The sequence below is a fragment of the Cynocephalus volans genome, chromosome 15, assembly GCF_027409185.1.
Source record: "Cynocephalus volans isolate mCynVol1 chromosome 15, mCynVol1.pri, whole genome shotgun sequence".
NCBI lineage: Eukaryota > Metazoa > Chordata > Mammalia > Dermoptera > Cynocephalidae > Cynocephalus > Cynocephalus volans.
In genome coordinates, this window is record NC_084474.1 from 93,724,106 (window position 1) to 93,742,537 (window position 18,432).

At 62.3% G+C, this 18,432-nt stretch overlaps 2 protein-coding genes across 5 annotated transcripts in view; one reads left to right on the forward strand and one right to left on the reverse strand.

The window, feature by feature from the left end:
• Positions 1 to 14,425, forward strand: part of PTP4A3 (protein tyrosine phosphatase 4A3) — a 35,947-nt gene extending 21,522 nt beyond the window's left edge. Inside the window, exons 1-6 of one of the 4 annotated variants that reach the window (XM_063079692.1) lie at positions 1,942 to 2,307; positions 6,780 to 7,734; positions 9,904 to 9,996; positions 12,200 to 12,330; positions 13,065 to 13,139; positions 13,894 to 14,425. In XM_063079692.1, coding sequence (XP_062935762.1) covers positions 7,630 to 7,734; positions 9,904 to 9,996; positions 12,200 to 12,330; positions 13,065 to 13,139; positions 13,894 to 14,011 — 522 coding nt within the window. In that variant the 5' untranslated portion in view covers positions 1,942 to 2,307; positions 6,780 to 7,629 and the 3' untranslated portion in view covers positions 14,012 to 14,425. Of the gene's footprint in view, positions 1 to 1,941; positions 2,308 to 3,872; positions 3,953 to 4,406; positions 4,517 to 6,779; positions 7,735 to 9,903; positions 9,997 to 12,199; positions 12,331 to 13,064; positions 13,140 to 13,893 lie in introns of those variants that run through there. The other 3 variants (XM_063079693.1, XM_063079695.1, XM_063079694.1) reach the window with 3 other exon arrangements.
• A 2,214-nt stretch (positions 14,426 to 16,639) lies between these two features.
• Positions 16,640 to 18,432, reverse strand: part of LOC134363730 (maestro heat-like repeat family member 5) — a 66,974-nt gene continuing 65,181 nt past the window's right edge. Inside the window, exons 29-32 of the mRNA XM_063079281.1 lie at positions 17,834 to 17,956; positions 17,509 to 17,611; positions 17,232 to 17,306; positions 16,640 to 16,740 (exon numbers count right to left, since the gene is read on the reverse strand). Coding sequence (XP_062935351.1) covers positions 16,640 to 16,740; positions 17,232 to 17,306; positions 17,509 to 17,611; positions 17,834 to 17,956 — 402 coding nt within the window. The remainder of the gene's footprint in view (positions 16,741 to 17,231; positions 17,307 to 17,508; positions 17,612 to 17,833; positions 17,957 to 18,432) is intronic.

Sequence of the window (18,432 nt, forward strand, 5' to 3'; positions counted from 1 at the left end):
CCCAGCTGTGAGCTCCTGGTAGGAAGGGCAGGTGGGAGAGTAGGGCAGGGGAAGTGTCCTACCTGCCCCAGCCAGCAGGGGGGCTTCTGGGGTGGTGGAACGGGCACCTGGAGGGCTGGCATGCCCATGCTTGGCAGTTCCTCCTTCCCCTGGCCATGCCTCAGTTTCCTCATCTGAGCTGCTGCCTGGCGGCCAGAGGCCCTGTCTTCCAGCTGTCAGTGCCCACTGTCCTCTTTGTCTCCTCAGCATCCCAGCAAGTCAGGGCTTGTCTTTGTACCTTCCACAGGGGAGGAACAAGGGCCCAGAGGGAAGAACTGGTCACAAGCAGCATTGGGATTCACCTCAGTTCTGCGGAGCCAAACCTGGTCCTGAACCTCCTCCCACCACCACTCCTCCCTGCTTTCTTCTGGCACCCGAGTCCCTTTAGGGGAGGGTCCAGGCCCATAAGGTTGGGGCGAGCTGGCTGAGTTCAAGGTGGGGAGGGCCAGGGGCTTGGTACCTGGCTATGGGGAAGGGGTCTGAGTCCTAGCTTGGGCCTGCTATTAAGCACCTACCGGAGACCAGTTTTCTACCCATCACCTGGGCGGTTCTCCTGGTGCTATTGGAGGCTTGGAGGCTCAGGGTGGGCCTGGCAGGCTCTGAGTGGCCACATGGTTCAGGAGACCCATGGGACCTGCTGGGCTTCATCCGGCTACCTGCCCTGACACTCTGTGCCCAGCCTGGCAGGAGCTCAGTGGCCTTGCCTGTGCTGAGCTGGGAGCCTGCCTGCCTGCCTGTGGCCCTGGCAATGATAGCGCCTGGGTCTGCAGTGGAGCTGTGGCCTGCCTGGGCAGTGCTGGTGGCTGGCAGCACATGAGGGTGGCCTTGGAGGGCGGGCTGCCTGAGTTGGCAAGTCAGCCCCACGCCCCACAGGGCACTGTTAAAGCCATGTGTGTGGGGAGGGAACCAGAGGGGCAGTGACAGAGTGCAAGAGAGTGTCCCTGAAGCCCACAGCAGGTAGAACAGGTGCCTGCCTGGTAGAAACCCAAGCCTGCTCCAACAGCTCTGCTTCCAGGTCACAGTTCAGGTGCCCTGTGACCAGCTTTGGAAGGTGGCTTCCCTCCCTGGCAGTGTCTCCATTTATAGAGGAGGCCATGGCCCGGTGAGGGCCAGCACTGCTCAGGGGTCAGGGCATGCCTGATGATGAGATACCAGGCATCAGGGCATGTCTATGCACCCCCCACCCTGTGCCACCTCCTCTATGGAGCCTTCTCTGACTACCCTGCGCTCCTGATTGTCTGCCATCCTGGGACTTCTTCTGCTCAGAGGCCTTCCTCCTGCTGGTCCCCATCCCAGCACTGGGTGCTCAGGAATCACTACGGAGAGGGTCCGATAACTCAGGGAGCTGCCGAAAGGCAGAGGGCACAGGCTGCCAAGGAATAGTGAATTCCCCATCACCAGAGGTGTGCAAGCTTGGGATTAGGTGGCATAGGTGATCTTTGAGGTTCCTCCAGACCTCGGGAGCTGAGATCCCGTGATGGCTTCTGGATGTTTCCCAGATCTGGACCTCTGCCCAGAACGTTGGGTCATTTGTTCCTTCCACAAACAAGTGGGAGCCCTCCTGGTGCCAGGGCCTGTGCGGGAGGCGGGGTGGAACTGAGGACCTCTCAGTCTCTCCTACAGTCAGCGATGCCTTCCTCGGGGCTGGGACACTCTCTGCTCCCAAGGGCATGTGGCCAAGAGGGGAGGGGACAGAAGTGGGAGTGGGGGGGCAGCAGCACTTGGTCAGTGAAGGGGGCTGGGCCCTCGGTGCTGCTGGGTGCAGAGGGCATGAGGTCTCCGGGAAGGTGTCCTGGGTGATTGAGTGTGGGCTTGGCCTGCTCTGGTCCCCCTCCTGGTCCCCTCAGCAGTGAGCAAACTTGGGCTTGCTCTGGGAGGGTTCCAGGAACAGCTCCTGCCTGATATAAATAGACTTCTCCGAAAGGCTTGGGGCTGTGCCAGGTGCAGCAGGTGCCCCCCAGGCCTGGCTAGAGGCCACCAGGCAAGGGGGAGGAGCCCGGGTGGGGGAAACAAGGATGCTAAGGACCCACACTTGGAGCCCGGCAGCATGGTGGGCTCTGTGTCCTGGCTGCAGCATCACAGAGCTTGATGGGATCTTTCACTAAGAGACCCCTTTTACAGATAAGGAAACAGGCTGGCGTGGCAGCAGCAGCCTGTCTCAGAGCTTCTGTCTCCCAGAGAGATGGGGTCAGGATGAGCAAGGTCTCTGGGGGTCAGCGAAACTGAACTCCAACAGTGATTCTTCTGCTTCCTGGCTGTGTGACTTGGGTGAGTTGCTCAACTTCTCTGAGCTGCCCTGTTCTATCAGTGCAGGGTGGCCAGTGTTAGTGTCTTGCTGGTGGGATGCAGCGTCTGGCACAGTGTCCGAGAGGACAGACTCATAGAAAGCGGTTAAGATGGGAGACTGGTGGGTCAGTGAATGCCCAGAGCATACCCATTCCCACCTTGGCCGCTCAGGGAGATGCTGCTGGATGGGCTGAGTGGCAAGCTCTGGAGTGGGCATCAGAACCGAGGCTGACCTGACCTGTGGCTGAGTGAATCCACAAGGGCAGAAGAAGTGCCCGGGGAGCTCAGGCCTTTGGGGCTCCCTGAGCCGGTGGGCAGGGTACCTGGCTTGGTTGGGGCGTGCCGTGGGTGGGGGCTCCTGCGGGGACCTCCAGCCTGGACACAGCTGCCTTGTCCTTACTTGTCCTGCTGGCTCACCTGCCTGGGGGCGTGGGGTAGGAGGAGGGGAGACTTGTGGGCATGGCTGTGCCAGGCCAGGCTGATGGTGATGCTCTCTGGGTGTGTGTGGGGAGAGCCTGGAAGAGGGCCGTATTCTTGGCCGGCTGGGCCCCTGGCAAGCCTTCCCCTGTCCCTTCACTGGCACTGACTGCTGATTGCAGGGGCCAGGCTGTTTGGCTGGGAGCCAGGCTTAGAGCTGGGTTCCCAGCAAGGGGAGGCCATCAGGGAACCTGTGCTGGGGACTCTACCCGCCCTGCTCCACCCCATTCCGAGGGCCCCCCCAGTGGCCAGGGCAGGTAAAAAGTTGATGGTGATGCCAGGCTCCACTCGTGGGCCTCACAGTCTGGGGAGCATGTGAATTCTTGGTCATGGTGCTCCCAGGAGACAAAGCCAGGACCCTACTGAGGGTGAGGGACAGGTGGGGAACCCCCAGGAGGATTTCGCTTGAGAGTGTCACTGAGGGCTTCATGGGAGAGGGGGCATCTGCATCAAGCCTGGGAGGCTGAGTGGCATGTGGAGACAGCTGTCATGCTAAACCCTGCCTGCCTATGTGACACAGAGTGTGCTCCTAGTCTCAGTGCCTCAGTTTCCTCACCTGCATGCTGGGGGATGACTGTAGTCCTGCTGCAGGGGTGTCGTGAGGATGAAAGGAGGGAATAGCAGGGTCTGGCACACAGCAGGTGCTCAGACAGTGGGGGAGGCCTCGGCTGTGAGGCTGGACAGCGGGGCAGGGGTCTTTAAGGAGGAGCTCGAGCCACCCTTAGCCCGTGGGCGCTGGCCTCGTGACGCACCTCGGCAGGGTACCTCGCGTCCTGTTCAGAGTGGGCTCCCTCCGGCCCCTGCCCAGGTGGTGCTCCCGCCAGGAGCCCTGTGGGCCCCTCCTGGCTGCCAGGCAGTCCTGCCCGCGTGGCGGGAGTCCTGGGCGGAGGGGCCGGGCCAGCCCCGGGTGCCCGCCTCCCCTCCCTTCCATGGCCCAGCGGCAGGGGACAGTGGCTATGTGTAGGCAGCAGGTGCACAGCCACCCTGCGCGCTGGCCGCGGTCGCCGCTCCCCACGTGACGCCCGGGGCACAGTAAATAGCCCAGCCCCAGGCTGGCATCGCCGGGGAGCGGCGACACTGTGGGAGGGAAGGCGGCCTGGCCAGTGGGTGCGCAGGGAGGCGGCAGCGGGACTGACACCTCTGGGCGCGGGTGAGCCGGCGGCGTCCCCCGGCGGGCTGGGGAGCCCCTGCCAGCGCCCCGGACCTGGCCCGCCCTCACCACCGCCCGTGCCGCCGGCCCTGCCCCCGCGCCCCCGGAGCCCGGCCTCCAGCACTCTCTGTCCCCCGCCCCGTCACGTAGGGTCCCGTGGGCAGGGGCCCTGTCCGAAGCCGGCTGAGTCACACTCCCTCCCCAGCTGTGCCACTGGGAAGGAGGGTGGCAGCCTCCCTGAACCTTGGTTTCCCCTTCTGGGCACTGGGGGTCACTGTCATTCCCGCCTGTTTTCTCATCTGGCACACAGGGACAAAGATGGGTCCTCCCTTAAAGGGTCTGGGAAAGACAGCCGTTCAGTAGACAGCAGAGGGTCCGCGCCTGCTGGCGGGGTGGATGCGGGGGCTGGGAGCAGGCGGGCTGGGGAGAAGAGGCCGGGCTCCCAGGAGCGCTCTGGGGACTGGGTGGTGGGCTCAGTGGGAGTGTGGCTGCCACAGCAGAGAGGCTGCAACGGTGGCTGGTCTCACAGCAAACGGGTGGGGACAGCCTGTCCCAATTTTGCAGGTGGGGACCCTGAGGCTTCAGCCATGGCTGCCGGTGGTGGGACCACAGCCTTGGTCAGCCCTGCCTGGGGGTGGGTCCAGGGCTGTGTGGGTGGTTACAGAGGGGGCTTCTCCCTGCAGGATGGCCCCTAGGCAGGGTTGAGCCATGTGGGGCCCTGGGGCAAGAGGGTGGGACATCATTGCTTTGCTCTCACCTGGGGGAGGGGCCCCAGACTGCAGAGACAGGGGTGTGTGTGTGGCAAGACCCTAGCCCAGCCTGGCCCAACCTTGACCTGAACTCCTGACCTCGTTCTAGCCTGGGCTCCGACCCCTGCCCCCTGCCCAGTCTAATCCCTGATCCCTGCAGACATGCGACAACCTCAGGTGGTCAGTAGTGTGGGGGGTGATTCAGGGCCCCCTCTCTGCCCAGAGACCCTTGGCCCTGAGGACCTATCTGGGGATACTGGCAGCAGAGCCAGGTGATGAGCTGTTGCCCGCGGGGTCTCCCTAGGTCCCCAGCAGCTGTGGGTAGTGAGGGGGTACGTCAGCCCCTCAGGGAGAGGTCCCCGTAGCAGTGTGGCTTCCTTGGCCTTTTTTCCTCTTTTCTTTCTGTAAACATGAGCATGGCTCAGGCACGCACACACGCACACACACGTGCACACACACGTGCACACACATGCACACACAGGGATAGCCCTGCCCCGGGAGAGACCCAGGTGTTTGTGTGCTATGAGGATGCCAGCGGATTTCCTCACCTGTGCTCAGGTGCACTCGGTGCTTGCTGTGAGCTGGAGCAGGTTGGGGGCTGGCCGAACCAGGGACAGGAGTCTTTCTTCTTGCCTTTTACCCCTGTTTGGAGTTTTCCCCCCATTTTCATCCTCCCAGGACCCTGGCGAGAGGCAGAGTGTGAGATGTGGCGCCTGCCCTGAGCCCCTGAGCACGGGCCACCACCAGGGTGTGGAGGGCAGGGAAGCGAGTAGCCCCCTCCTGTCACATGTCACAGCCAGAGCCAGCAGCAGTAGAGTTGGCCTCTCCGAATCCAGGGTCCCAGGCCTCAGGCCCTTCCTGCACCCAGGCTGAGGCTCCAGGAGCCCAGCCTGCCTGGAGAAGGGGGTGCTGGGGCAGGGGCTAAGGTAAGAGGTGACACGTTGGGGAGTGGAGGACTGTGTCAGGTGAGGGCCTGTGAGCTGCCCTTTCCTTGGGCAGAGAGGGAGGCAGGGGCTGGAGCAGATCGCAGGGACGGGGTGGGGCTTAGAGTACATCCATGGCTGGAGGGGTCTGCTCGCCACAGGGTCACAGCTGGGTCACATCTTGGGGGCATCTTGTTTATCCCCTCATTGTGCAGATGGGGAAACTGAAGCCCAGAGAGATCAGTGACATGTCGACGGTCCCCCAGCCCCTTCATGGGACGGGAGGTGGGCTGGGGCCCCTTGGCTGGGACTTTTGGGGCTGTTAGACCTAGAGAGGGAGAGAGGCAGGTACAGAGGTGCTTGTGGCTGTCTGTGTGTTGTTCCCTAGCATCCCTCCCTGGGGCCCTGTCACAATGTGTCCCCACTCCTGGCCACCTGCGCTGTCACCACCTTGGCATGTGCCTGGCGGCTGGCCTGTTGGCTTGTTTATCTTCTGTGCCTACCCAGCCTGTGAGCACGTGGTGGGGACATTGGTGGCCGGGGGCGGAGACTGACCAGGGCAGAAGGCTTTCTGGGGAAAGCCCAGGAGGCGATCAGGCGGGCCCTGGCTTTGACTGGGGTCACACCCCTCACACCCCGTACCCCCTGCAGTAGCACTGTGTGCCTGAGCCCCTTTCCCTGAGGACGGGCCACCCCAGAATGACCTGGGCTCATACATTGCACAGCAGCCAAGCATCAGGAGAGAAGGGCGACTGTCCTGGGGGTGGGAGTGGGGTTGGGGTGTCTGCTGGTCACAGGCTGCAGGGGCAGGAGCCAGGCTCAGGGACTTGGGTCAGTTGCCGTAGAGGGACCCATAATCTGCACGATCCTGGGTGTTTGTCTGTGAAATCCCTCTTCCTCTGTCCCTCTCCACCCCATCCTGGTGGCCCTGCGGTGGCTGTCCTATCATCTCAGGGGCCTGGGTCAGTCCTGGCAGAAGCTGCCCTTCTTTGTGCTCCCACATAGGGAAACTGAGGCCTGAGGAGGGTCACTCAGCACGGTCACAGGCAGGGCCCTGGAGAAGCATCTCCTGTGACTGGAGTTGGGGTGGGCTTACACCCCCTCGCAGGAGGCAGGGGCCTCCAGTGACCCCTTTCTGTTCATTTCCCTCTCCAGACGTGGCCTGCTGCTGATCAGCCTGGGATTTATGGAGAGGGCCTCGGGGGCCAGCTCTGAATACTGCCGTGCCCAACATCGCCACTGTGCCCACTGCTGAGGAGGCCCCCGTGCCTCTGGCCCTCACCATTGCGCTCGCCCACCGATGTTCTCTGCTGCCTGGCCCCAGGCCGGCTCTGCCGCCTGAGCCCCCTGCCCTGCTCCAGGACTTACTGTACCCCGATGGGGTAACGTGACATGCGTTAGAGGCCGCCTGTCCGCCACGGCCGCCACCTGTGACCCCTACCCCAAGGCCACCAGTGTTGGTTCTGTTCAAGTTCATTTTTCCTTTGGTCCTTGGGGATTTGGAGCCCAACTTTGAACAAAGGGGGCTGTTGACCTGCCTACCAATGCAGAGAGAGCGTCCCCAGCGGTGGGCACAGCGCTGGACACTGCTGCGGCGGCGGGTTCACTTTCAGCTTTTAGGTTTTCTTTGCTGAGTTTTTTTGGTGGTGGTTATTTTTATTTTTGCCCCCTTATAGTTCTTCAGCTCTGAGAGACAGGAGCTTGACGTGGCCCGTTTTTACTTTGGAGGGCTCTTTTGCTCCTTTCCTTTTTTAAAGAGTTGGGTTTTCTTTACTAATTATCCACACACCAGGCAGCTTCTCCCCCCCCCTCAAGTATTTGCACAATATTTGTGCGGGGTGTGGGGGGCGGGTTTTTAAAAAATCTTTTCTCTCTCTTGGACATACACAGGGGTCTCGTGCTCCTCAGTTTTTCGGGGGCTGGTGGGGGCTTGTGTGGTCCATTTCCCTAGCCCTCTCTGCAGCCCCTCCCTGGCCCGGCCCCTGCCCCGTCCCCAGGAGGAGCCATGGCGCGGATGAACCGCCCGGCCCCGGTGGAGGTGAGCTACAAGAACATGCGCTTCCTCATCACGCACAACCCCACCAATGCCACCCTCAGCAGCTTCATCGAGGTGAGCCTGGGCAGGGTGGGTGGTGGGCAGGCTGTCTGGCTGGGGGTTACTGCTGCCAACGCCAGTACTGCCCTTGGGACCAAAGCTTAGCTGCTCTGTTACAGGGTCCTGGAGGGGGACACGGGGACATCCTGGAGGCTTGGGTGTGAGAGGTGTTGGGGGGTCAGCTGGGTCCCTGGGGGGCCCATGGGGTGGGCTGGTGTGTGATTGGGTAGGGCTCTGCGCTGTAGGACGGGGGCAGACTAAGGCCATGGTATTAGTGGGCCGGGCTCTGAGCGATTGGTGGGGCCTCTGGACTGGGGCAGCCCGAGCCCTCTGTTGGCCCTTTGGCCTCCATGCAGAGGCTGAGCACGGAGGAGGTGCCCCATGTGGGAAGTGGCCTGGTGACAGGTGGGGGGCGGGTGGTGGCGTAGGTGTGAAGGATGGCTCCCTGGTCAGCTCAGGTCATGAGAAGCCCACAGGCTCTGTGTTGAAATAGGCTGGGCTGGGGTTTCTGGGCTCAGATCTGTGTGTGAGGAGTGACTGGGCAAGAGTCAGAGCTGGCCATGGAGGGGGCGACCACTGTACCCTGGAGAGCCAGCAGGCGGAGATGCCTGCTGCTTACAGCCCCAGCAGATGTGGCCAAATGCATTTGCAGAGCCTGTGTAGCACGGCCTCCTGTAGGAGCCTTGCCTCTGAAAAGTTCCCTGCCATCTGCAAACCCAGGGCTGTTTGCAGCCTGCCTCCAGGCTGTACAGGGCCGTTTCCAGAGCCTGTAACCATGTGTGGCTGTTTACAGCCCCCGCAGCCATATGCAGGGCCATTTGTGACCTCAGACTCTCAATCCTTCCCTCTGGAACATGAGATAAGCCCCCATAGGCTTGTCAAAATTAAACAAGGATAAGGGTATGAGAGGGCCCTGAAAACTCTATAGACGGAGGTAGTGGTCACCTTGAGGGCAGGGCCACATGCTGATCCTGGCCACATGCTGAACCCTGGACCCTGGACACTGAGCTGGGTGCCCTACAGAGGATGACTGCCCTGCACACCCAGCCGATACCCTTGAGGTAACAGCAGGGTCTGAGGAAAGACTGGTGAGCACAGCACTGTGAGTGACTGGGGTCAGGGATCGGTGTGTGACCAGGGCCAGAGTTCAGCATGTGACCAGGGTCAGGGCTCCATCATAACCAAGGTCAGGACCCAGAGCGTGACCATGGTCAGGGCTCAATGTGTGCTCAGGATCAGGGCTTAGTGTATGATCAAGGTCACAGCTTAGTATGTGCCCAGGATCAGGGCTCAGTGTATGAACAAGATCAGGGCTCAGCTTGTGACCAGAGTCAGAGCTCAGTCCCGGCTGGTGGCAGTTCCCTCTGCTGAGGGCACAAGGGACTCTGAGTGCCCAGCACTTCCTTCCTACTCCCTGCATTCTTAGAATAGTTGGGTTCTAGCCTCACTGTGGCCAGTGTCCCCGTCACATGACCAGCAAGGCCCAGCAGCTGATTCCTCACCACTCCCAAAATAGCTGTGGGGAGCAGGTGGGGTGGGAGTAGCCCCTGCACGGGGCCCCCAGGGAACGGAGCCCCTCTGCCCTGGGTACGAGTCGCCCTCAGTCTGGCTGTGAACTGCGTGACCTTTTCCCTGGTAGTGTGGGGCTTCCCTGCTGCTGTGCCAGGCTGCCCCTCCCGGCTGCCATCTGACTGGGGGCTGCCCTCCCTACTCTGAGGCCTCTTGGGCTGGACCTATCCCCGCAGCCCAGGCCAGAAGGGCTGCTCAGATGTGGGGGCCCAGATGTGGGCTGGGGGGTCCTGTCCCTGCTAGGGTGACCTGGTAGCTTTGTCTGGAAAATGTGGCCTTGCTGGTGAGATCTGGGATCCTGAGCACGACGAGGAGGGAGGTAGCATGCTGGGGAGTCACGGTCGCAGCTGTCATACTGTGGGTGACAGTGAACATAGGTGGGCAGCCAAGGGACAGGTGCCCCAGAGTGTCAGGTGCCCTACCACCCCATGCCACCCTGGCCAGTCATTGAGCCTGAGAGGCCACCATTGGTGTTCACACAGTGTCAGAGCCTTCCTGCCTTGTCGAGGGGGACACAGCCCCACCCTGGGGGCCTGAGGGAGCTCAGCTTGGGTTGGGGGTGCCAACCCATGAACCCTGCCCAGCCCTGCCTCCTCCCCCATCCTATTCTGACAGGACCTGAAGAAATACGGAGCCACCACCGTGGTGCGTGTGTGCGAAGTGACATATGACAAGGCCCCGCTGGAGAAGGATGGCATCACTGTCGTGGTGAGGGCTGCGTGGCGCTGGGGACACTGCTGCTGCTGTGGGGGGTTGGGGGGTGGGCTGGGGCCCCTCTTGGCCTGGGCAGTGGGTTTGGTGCTCTTTACTGTAAGGCAGGCACGTGTGGCCTCTGTGTGCCACCTGCCACCCCCCAGGCATGCTTGTGCCTGGGCCACTTGTGTGGGCACACCAGGGGGAGGCCATGTTGTCGGGATGTGTGACCTCGAGCGAGCCACCCCCTTTGCACCCTGTTTTTCCACCTCTAGAGTGGGCCGGCATGGCCCACGAGGTGGGGGTCGCACACATGTGCTGCATCAGCCGTGGCTGCCGCTCCTGAGAGCTGGGCCTGTGTGTGCCAGGCTGGGCACCACCTGGTGCCATCTGCCTCAGCCTCACGGCTGCCCCTTGTGTGGTTCCATCTTGGGAAAACCCAGTTTTGGGGTGAGTGTCCTCCTGGAAGCAGCACTTAGTAATAGCCCCCCTTGCCAGGTGCACTCCCCATCGGGGGCTGATCCTGTGTCCCCCAACAGCCCTGCCTGGTGGCGAACATGGCCCCACTGTGCACACGGGGCTGCTAAGGCTCAGTGGCACCTCCCTCGGGTCCCTGAGTGAGCCTGGGGCAGAGCCGGGACCCCACAGGGCTGCGTGTGGGGCTGCCCGGCTCCTCTGCGCCTGGGCCTGTCTCAAGGGCCTCGTCTCCATCTCTTGCTGCCTGGCATCTGGGGCCCTGTTGCTGGGCAGCAGCCCGTCCCTGGCAAGCCTCTGCAGAGGCCATGGGGAGGGACTCTTGGGGCTGTTTCCTTGGCTCTTCTGGCCTTGGAGACCTGAGTCTAGGATGAGGGTGGGCTGGCTCTCCTGCCATGTCCCTGTGGGATGGGCTGTGGCAGCCAGAGCCCCGGAACCAGGCTTGTGGGGCAAGGAGCGGGCCAGCCGGTGCCCAGCAGCCCTCTGGGCTGCTCCTGGGCCTCGCTCTTCTCTCAGTGCGGAGGACCACAATCACTGCTTTGTACCCAGGGACCCCATTTTGGCAGGTGTTACTGTGTTTTGTAACCACGGCTTGGTGGCCTGGGGTGGTGGGAGAGGCCTGGGCTGAATCCCACCTCTGCCCCTTCTAAGCCGTGTGTCCCCACAGGTCAGTCTGAGCCTCAGGTGCCCACCTTAAAATGTGGGTGCTTGAAGGGAAGGAGAAAAGTGCATGTGAGCACCTCTCAGCACAGGGCGCGTGGGCGGCCCCTCTTTCCTTTCGCTGCTGCAGCAGGAGGGACTTGGGTTAGACTTAAGGCAGCCCTGCAGAGCGGGTGCCCCCAGGAGTTGCCCTGCCTGGAGGCCGGGGAGGGGATGAGATGACCCCGAGGGCTGCCTTCGGTCAGCCTCAGTGGGCCCATGTGGATTCACCCCTGGTACCACATGGCACACATTCTGGGGCAGGCCCTTCACTCCACGTGAAACCACCTCACCAAGACTTCAGTTCTCCATCCTCACCGTGGCATGCCCCAGCCTGGGCCCTTCCCTGCAGACGCGCCTCACCTTTCCAGGGTGCTGGGGGACGGTGGGGGGCAGAGCTAATTTTCCAAAACAAAATTAACTCTTAGGAATGACTGTAAAGGCCCAGGTGTAACCGACCATTCAGTCCAGCTCCCAGGAATATGGGCCTCGACTACAGCCCTGTCTTTATTCCTTCCTGGTAACTGGGCTGTGTGACTGTGCTGGGGACTGGGGACACGGGCATGTGGCAGTCATGTTTGTGTGTTTGCACAGGGGACAAGACCCCTTGGTCCTGCTGACCCAAAACCTCTCAGGCTTCCACCGGCACACAGTTGGGCGGGAGTGTGACCCCAGAAACACAGCTCGGGCTGATGGGGTTGGGGGGAGTAGGGTTCATGGCACTCCTGAGGAGACTCTACTCAGAAAGGGGCAAGGTGGTCCTGGAAGTCTTCCTGGAGGAGGGGACAGCTAAAGAGAGCAGGAAACGAAGAGGTGGCTGAGCCACTCAGAGTGGATGCTCATGGCCAAGCCATGCCCCTCCCACGAGCCCCTCCTGCGTGCCCTCTGGGGCCTGCTGCCCCACCCTGGCGGGCTCATGGCACCATCTGCCTCTCTCGGAGCTCCCTGTCCTTGTCCAAGCCCGTCAGCAGGCCAGCCTGAGCCCCAGGGCACCTCTCCACTCCACATCTGGGTTGGGGGTCCTCATGACTGCTTCCCTCTGCAGGACTGGCCGTTTGACGATGGGGCGCCCCCGCCCGGGAAGGTGGTGGAGGACTGGCTGAGCCTGCTGAAAGCCAAGTTCTGTGAGGACCCCGGCAGCTGTGTGGCGGTGCACTGTGTGGCGGGCCTGGGACGGTGAGCTGGGGTGGGGGGCGCGGTTGCTGGGAGCTCGACTCGAGCTTGGGAATCTTGTGGTCTGACTTTCCTGCTTTCGGATCTGGGTCCTGAGCATACATCCATGTGAGCTTCCCAGAGGGTGGATGCCCCAGGTCTGGGGGTTCCCAGACAAATTTCACAGCCTTTCAGAGAGGAAGTCCTTCCCCAAATCTGACCTGGTTCCTTCCTGCTGTGGTTAAACCGTCCCTGCACCTTGTGCGGGAAAGGAGCTGCCTCTCCACTCCTCCCCAGCCACAAAGACCCCCAGCCTCAACCCGGCCTTGGACCCCTGCTTGAAGGTGGAACAGCAGCCTGTATTTGATTGACATGATCCACGCAGTGGGATCCCCATTTGCAGCGGGAAGACCAGCCGAGTGGGGTTGACAGCCAGCACGTACCAAGCTCTTATCCCTAGCCAGACCCCGCTGAACACTTTACCTGTGTGCCCATTTAATCCTCCCGCCAACACATTTTACACACAAAGAGCCTGAGGCACAGAGAGGTTGCCTGAACTACCCAAGGTTGCACAGCAGGAGTGGGAGGGAGCTGGGATTTGGACAGGAAGTTGGGCTGGGCTCCGAGCCTGTGCCCTCCACGGGGGTAGCGGGGGAAGTCTAGGCCCCCCCATGCCCTGCGTCTTTGGCAGGTGGCCAGTCAGGGGAGGGTCGGGGTGTGGAGGCTCAGGTGGCCCCAGCTCTGCCGTCTGCCCGCAGGGCTCCGGTCCTCGTGGCACTGGCCCTCATTGAGAGCGGGATGAAGTATGAGGACGCCATCCAGTTCATCCGACAGTGAGTGGCCGGCCAGCGGGGGAGGGCGCTCAGCAAGCACTCGAGGGTCTGGGTGCGAGGATCCTGGCTGCCCAGGATCAGGGCTGGGCCTTCCCCGGGCCCCCTCAGCCCTCTTTTCCCCAACACTCTGACTCTTGGTTGTGATGCCCTTGGCCGAGGCTGCAGCAGCAGGCAGCCCAGACCCCAGCGCCTGATCCAGCTGCTGTCTTGGGGCTGGAAGCACCTCACTTCCCTCCGTGACCCCGATGGCCCTGCTGCCCTGTGCCAGGCTCTGAGCTTTGCCTCCATCTTCAGTCCCCCTGGTGTCCAACCACCAGAATCCCATTTTACAGATGAGGAAGCTGAGGCTCAGGGAAGGGTGTGACTCGGCCAGGGTTGCACAGTGAGTTCTGTGCGCAGCCCCTCCCAGGAAGGGTTGGGCTCCTCCTCCTCCCAGGCTTCACCCTTGTTTCCCTCCAGGGGCTCATGGCCTGGGGGTGGGGTCGGACCCAGCTGGGTAAGCACAGGGGCTGTGGGAGCCCAGGGAAGTCAGCCTGGAGGAGGTGACACCTGGGTGAGTTTGGAAGATAAGCAGGGGTGAGCCGCGGGTGATCAGGGAAGGGTGATTCTGGCAGCAAGAATAGCCCAGGAGAAGGCTGGAGGTAGGAAGGGCCTGCTGCAGCCCCCCTGCACTCTTGGCTTTGAGCTCTCTGGGGCAGGAGAGGTGGCCAAGCCAGGGCCCCGATGATCCCTATCCCTGTCCACATCTTCCCAGGAAGCGTCGTGGAGCCATCAACAGCAAACAGCTCACCTACCTGGAAAAATACCGGCCTAAACAGAGACTGCGGTTCAAGGACCCCCACACGCACAAGACCAAATGCTGTGTCATGTAGCTCAGGATCTCGGCCAGGCCTGGGCCCACGGTGGCCTGGCCACCCACCCCACCCAGCAGGAGCTCCGTGCCTGGGCTGGCCTCCGTCTCTGGCACTTGTGTCCAAGGAGCCCGCCCAGCCCTGGTGCCATCTGTTCCCTGCCTCTCTGGACCTGTCTCTGTTTCTCCCGCTGTCTCTCTGAGGCTAGTTGGGGGCCCCCTTCCCTGGACCTCCTGCCACCGCCCTCTGACACCACCCCCAGGCAGGTCTCCTCTCTGGCTTGTTTATTGTGGGGCCGGAGTGTAATTTTTTAATTGCTGGGCCCAGTCCTTCCTCTGCGGCCCGTGACCTTGGCTTGTTTTTGGAACCTTAAATTATCGGATTCGGGGCAGGCAGATGTTCCGTGCACTCGAAGGCAATAAAGCAGGAGCCGTAGCTGTGTGTGTGGAGTGGGGTGTGGGGCCCCGGGGAGGGGGGTGGGGGGGCGGGACGCTTGGGGGCCCAGGGCGGCCACTGCATTTGGGGCTCCCGCAGTGCCCCCTGGTGGCCATGCTGGGTCCTGCCCCCCTGACTTGAAGGCCAGCCCGCGACATTTGGTACACCAGAGCAGAACCCTTCTTGGACTGAGTTGTCTGCTACAGTTTTTGGGGTTGGCACATTAGCAGGCAAGGCTGGGTCATCAGCATCGCCCCCATGCAGGACAGAGTGGGGTTCACTTGGGAGTTATTCTGGGCCTTGTGTCCTGTGGGGTGGCCTCCCTGTCCCACCCCAACCAGATGTCCTCATTTCAGCCTTAGATGCCCAGAGAAGGGAGCCAGTGCTGGTGGAATGAATTTCAGACATGTAACGGTCACGGCCAGGGTGGAGGGAAGCCCAGGGCGGGAGGCAAGGCGGGGGTGCCTGCCTGAGGCCATGGATTGCCACGTGCACATACACCGGTGTGTGGGTTTCCAAGTTGGGGGCCAGCCCCTGCGGGCCCAGAAAAGAGGTGTGAGGAGGGTGTGGCCACAGTGGGGGAGGGTGGGCTCAATGCTGGCCTGGCTGGCGGTGTGCAGCGAGGCTGGGGAGTGGCCTCTACCCCAGTGCCATCCCCTCGCACAGTTGCCCACCTCAGGACAGCACCCAGAGGCCTTTACTGACCCCTTGCTCCGGTCACTGCCCCGGGTGATGGGGGGTGCTGGCTGCCACCCATCTGCCTCTGCCTGCCCCGCCTCAGCCCCTGCCTTGGCAGTGCCCCCACCTGGCCTGCCCATACCACTAGGGGACAGGGCTGTGGGCTGGGGCGGCTGTCCCCTCACTGCACAACCTGGCCACGGCTCCTGGGTGGAGAGGGGCTGTAGCCCTGCCACATGGTCATTTGCTCCTTTCCTTGAACACATTTGTGAACTCAAGCAAATCTGATACCTGTTTGGTAAAGGTCACTGTAGTTTTTCAACCCACCATCCAGGTTTTGGGGCCTCCTCTGTGCTGGCCCTGGGCAGCCATGTCCCTGTCCCGAGAGGCTCACAGTGTAGCGGGGTTGGGGGGCGGGGTAAGACGGGCTAGGAACCCGTCTGGTGCAAGGTAGAGGTGCTCAGCCTGCAGAGGGGCTGTGAGGAGCTGGGGTGGGGGTCTCTGTCCAGCAGGGGCCGCGGAAGCAGGGCCTTTGAGAATTGACAGTGTGGAAGTCCTGAGGGCGGTAGGTGCCTGAGCCAAGCTGTGGATGAAGGTCAGTGGGCCCACAAGAGGAAGGGCAGGTGGGCAGATTTGGCTGGAGCATCCTGTGGGAGGGGCGGTGGCTGGCCTGGCCAGGTTGGAGAGAGATGGCCTGGGGCCAAGGCTCCAGGGAGAGCTCTGGCAGGGAGGGTCTCTCTAGGTGCTCAGTGGGGCCACAGGCAAGGGAAGGCCCATCTGCCCATTTCACACGTGGGGAAACTGAGGCTGAGAGGGAGTAGGACTTGGCTGAAGGTGAGGTGGGTCCCTAGGTGTCTCTCTGGGGGTTGGGGGACCCTACTGTGGACTCAGCCCTCCAATAAGTCTTGGGAGGAAGGTCTTGCTACGCGTTTTGCAGATGGAACAGCTGAGGCTCAGAGAGCTGAGACCCTTGCCTCAGGCCACACAGCTTGTCCAGGTGCGCCAGGCTGGTTCTGCTGCCAACCCTGACTGGACTAAGGAGGATAGCGGTGGGGGTGGAGGGACACGTGGGGCCCCAGGCTGAGGGGGGCAGGCTGAGGGAGCCCTTCACCACCAGCATCCCCTCAGCCACTGCAGAGCTCTGTGCTGGAGACGGACTGAAGGCTGCGGGCACCTTGGTCAACGGCCCTGTCAGAACTCTCCCAGCACCCTCCCAGTGCCCGTGTCCCAGGGGCTCAGGTCTCGAGGAGTCACCCCACATTGGGAGCGCAGGGGCTGCCATTTGCAGGTCGCAGACTTCATAGTGTGTCTCTGTCCCTGGGCCTGACTCCATCCCCGAGTCCTGCCAGTGTCTCCTGGGGCTTGGCTCGGTCAGTGGAGGGGCCTGTGGGATGGTGGGCAGGGAGCCGACAGGTGTAACACTCCTTTGTTGAATCTAGATCTTTCTTTCAAATGGAAAAATGTTAAGCAACAAAGCTCCAGGTGGACAGACTGGGCAGGGCTGACCACAGGGGTTATGGGGGGGAGAGCTGGAGGTCACTGCTGGGGTCTCGTGGACACCTCCCGAAGGAAGGAGAGCTGCCTGGTGGCGAACTCCTGGATGCCGGGTTCTAGGTCTTTTCTGAGATCTTCAAAAGCTCCAGAGAGGAGGGACAGACAGGTCAGGGTGGCCCCTGCCTGGGAGCAGCCTGTCACTGCATCCTGGGGGTGGCGGGGGAGGTGAGCAGGGCGGTGGCCAGACCCCAGCTCCTCTGACTGCCAGCCTGGGATGCTTCCCTTCATCTTTCGCAGTCCCCACCCACTCCCAGGTCACTTATTTCAGTGGTGCCTCGAGGCAGCCGTGGTGTGGGTGTGCCCCACTCACAGCACTCTGACAGGGGTCTGCCCAGGGGATGGTGAACCTCAACCTCCACACACACACACACACACACACAGGGGCTGGTGCTGGGCTCTGCTCAGGAGGCCTGGGTCCCTGTCCTGATGCTGACACTGGGTTGGGGAGGTGCGGGAGATGCCTCCACTCCTCTGGGGCCTCAGTCTTGCCATCTGTGAAATGGGTCTTGGAGTGCTAGAGCTGCGGTGGGAGGGCGTGGACTGGGGAAGGGCCAGGGGCCAGGGGGCTGCTTACTGCAGAACAGCAGTTTTATGTCGACATCGCTCACCATCTGGGACACAGCCTGGGGGTGGTAGCAGATGGTATAACCTGTGCGACAGACCGGGGAGCAGCTGGCTGGTGGGTGGGGGCTCCCTGTCTCCTTGGGGGCTCAGACCCACTCCTGCCCCGCCTCACACACCCCCTTTCCTCTCTTACTGGTGGATGGTCAGGGCAGGTGAGGGTCAGGGGTGTCAGGTGGGGGCAGGCCTTGGGGGGTAGATCTCCAAGCCCAGCCTTGCCCTCTGCCCACCTATGAAGAGTGCTGCCCAGGTCTTGATGTAGCGGTGGCAGCTATGCAGGTAGCTGAGGGCCTGTGCCAAGTGGATGCTGAACTCTTCCTGGCTATGGGACATCTGGCGGGAGGAGAGCACACTTGTCATGGGCTGGGGCCAGGGCTATCCCTGGAGGGACCACTGACCCTCAGCCCTCACCCCGTGTCACCTGGCTCTAGGGGCTGCCGCAGCAGCTGTCTGAGACATGGGAGTAGGTTGGGAACAGCAAGCCTGGCCCCTGCCACCCTGCCTCCCCTCTTCTGCTGCAGCCGTGTCCCCCATGCCCCCCGCCATGGCCCTCACCAGGCAGGTCCAGAGGAAGTGGCGGGCACTGAGGCCTCTCCCCCAGGCCAGTGAACAGAAGAGGGTGTGCTGCAGCCCCCAGCGCAGCAGCACGGCACAGCGGTAGAAGGCGAACTTGGCCTGCTGTGGGGACAGCCAGGGAGGGGTCATGCACCATGCCATGTCTCTGAGCCCAAGGTCTGCATCCTTGCCCCGCAGGTCATAGGCTTCGGCGGGCATCTGAGGCAGTCTGCTGTGCCGGGCTGCGGTGCTCCCCAGCTCCTTCCTGCCTCTCCCTTGGGAAGCCCCCTGGAAAGCCCCCTGCCGCCTGGCTGCAGCACCCATGCCCCAGGCTGGACTGCAGGCAGCTCTTCTCTGTTTGTTCTGGAACTGGCTGGTGAACTGTCCATTTCCCTAATGGCAGGGAGCCCTGTGAAAGCCGAGCTGTGTCATAATGGTCTCTGCATGGGGCATGCACTGGCACAGCCTGAGCCCTACCACGTGCCAGACGCTGGGGCCACAGCAGTGAGCAGGACAGACTGGGTCCTGCCGCACAGACAGCACGGCCCTGCTTGTGTGTGTGCATGTGTGTGTGCACTCGGGCCGGGGGCAGACTGAAT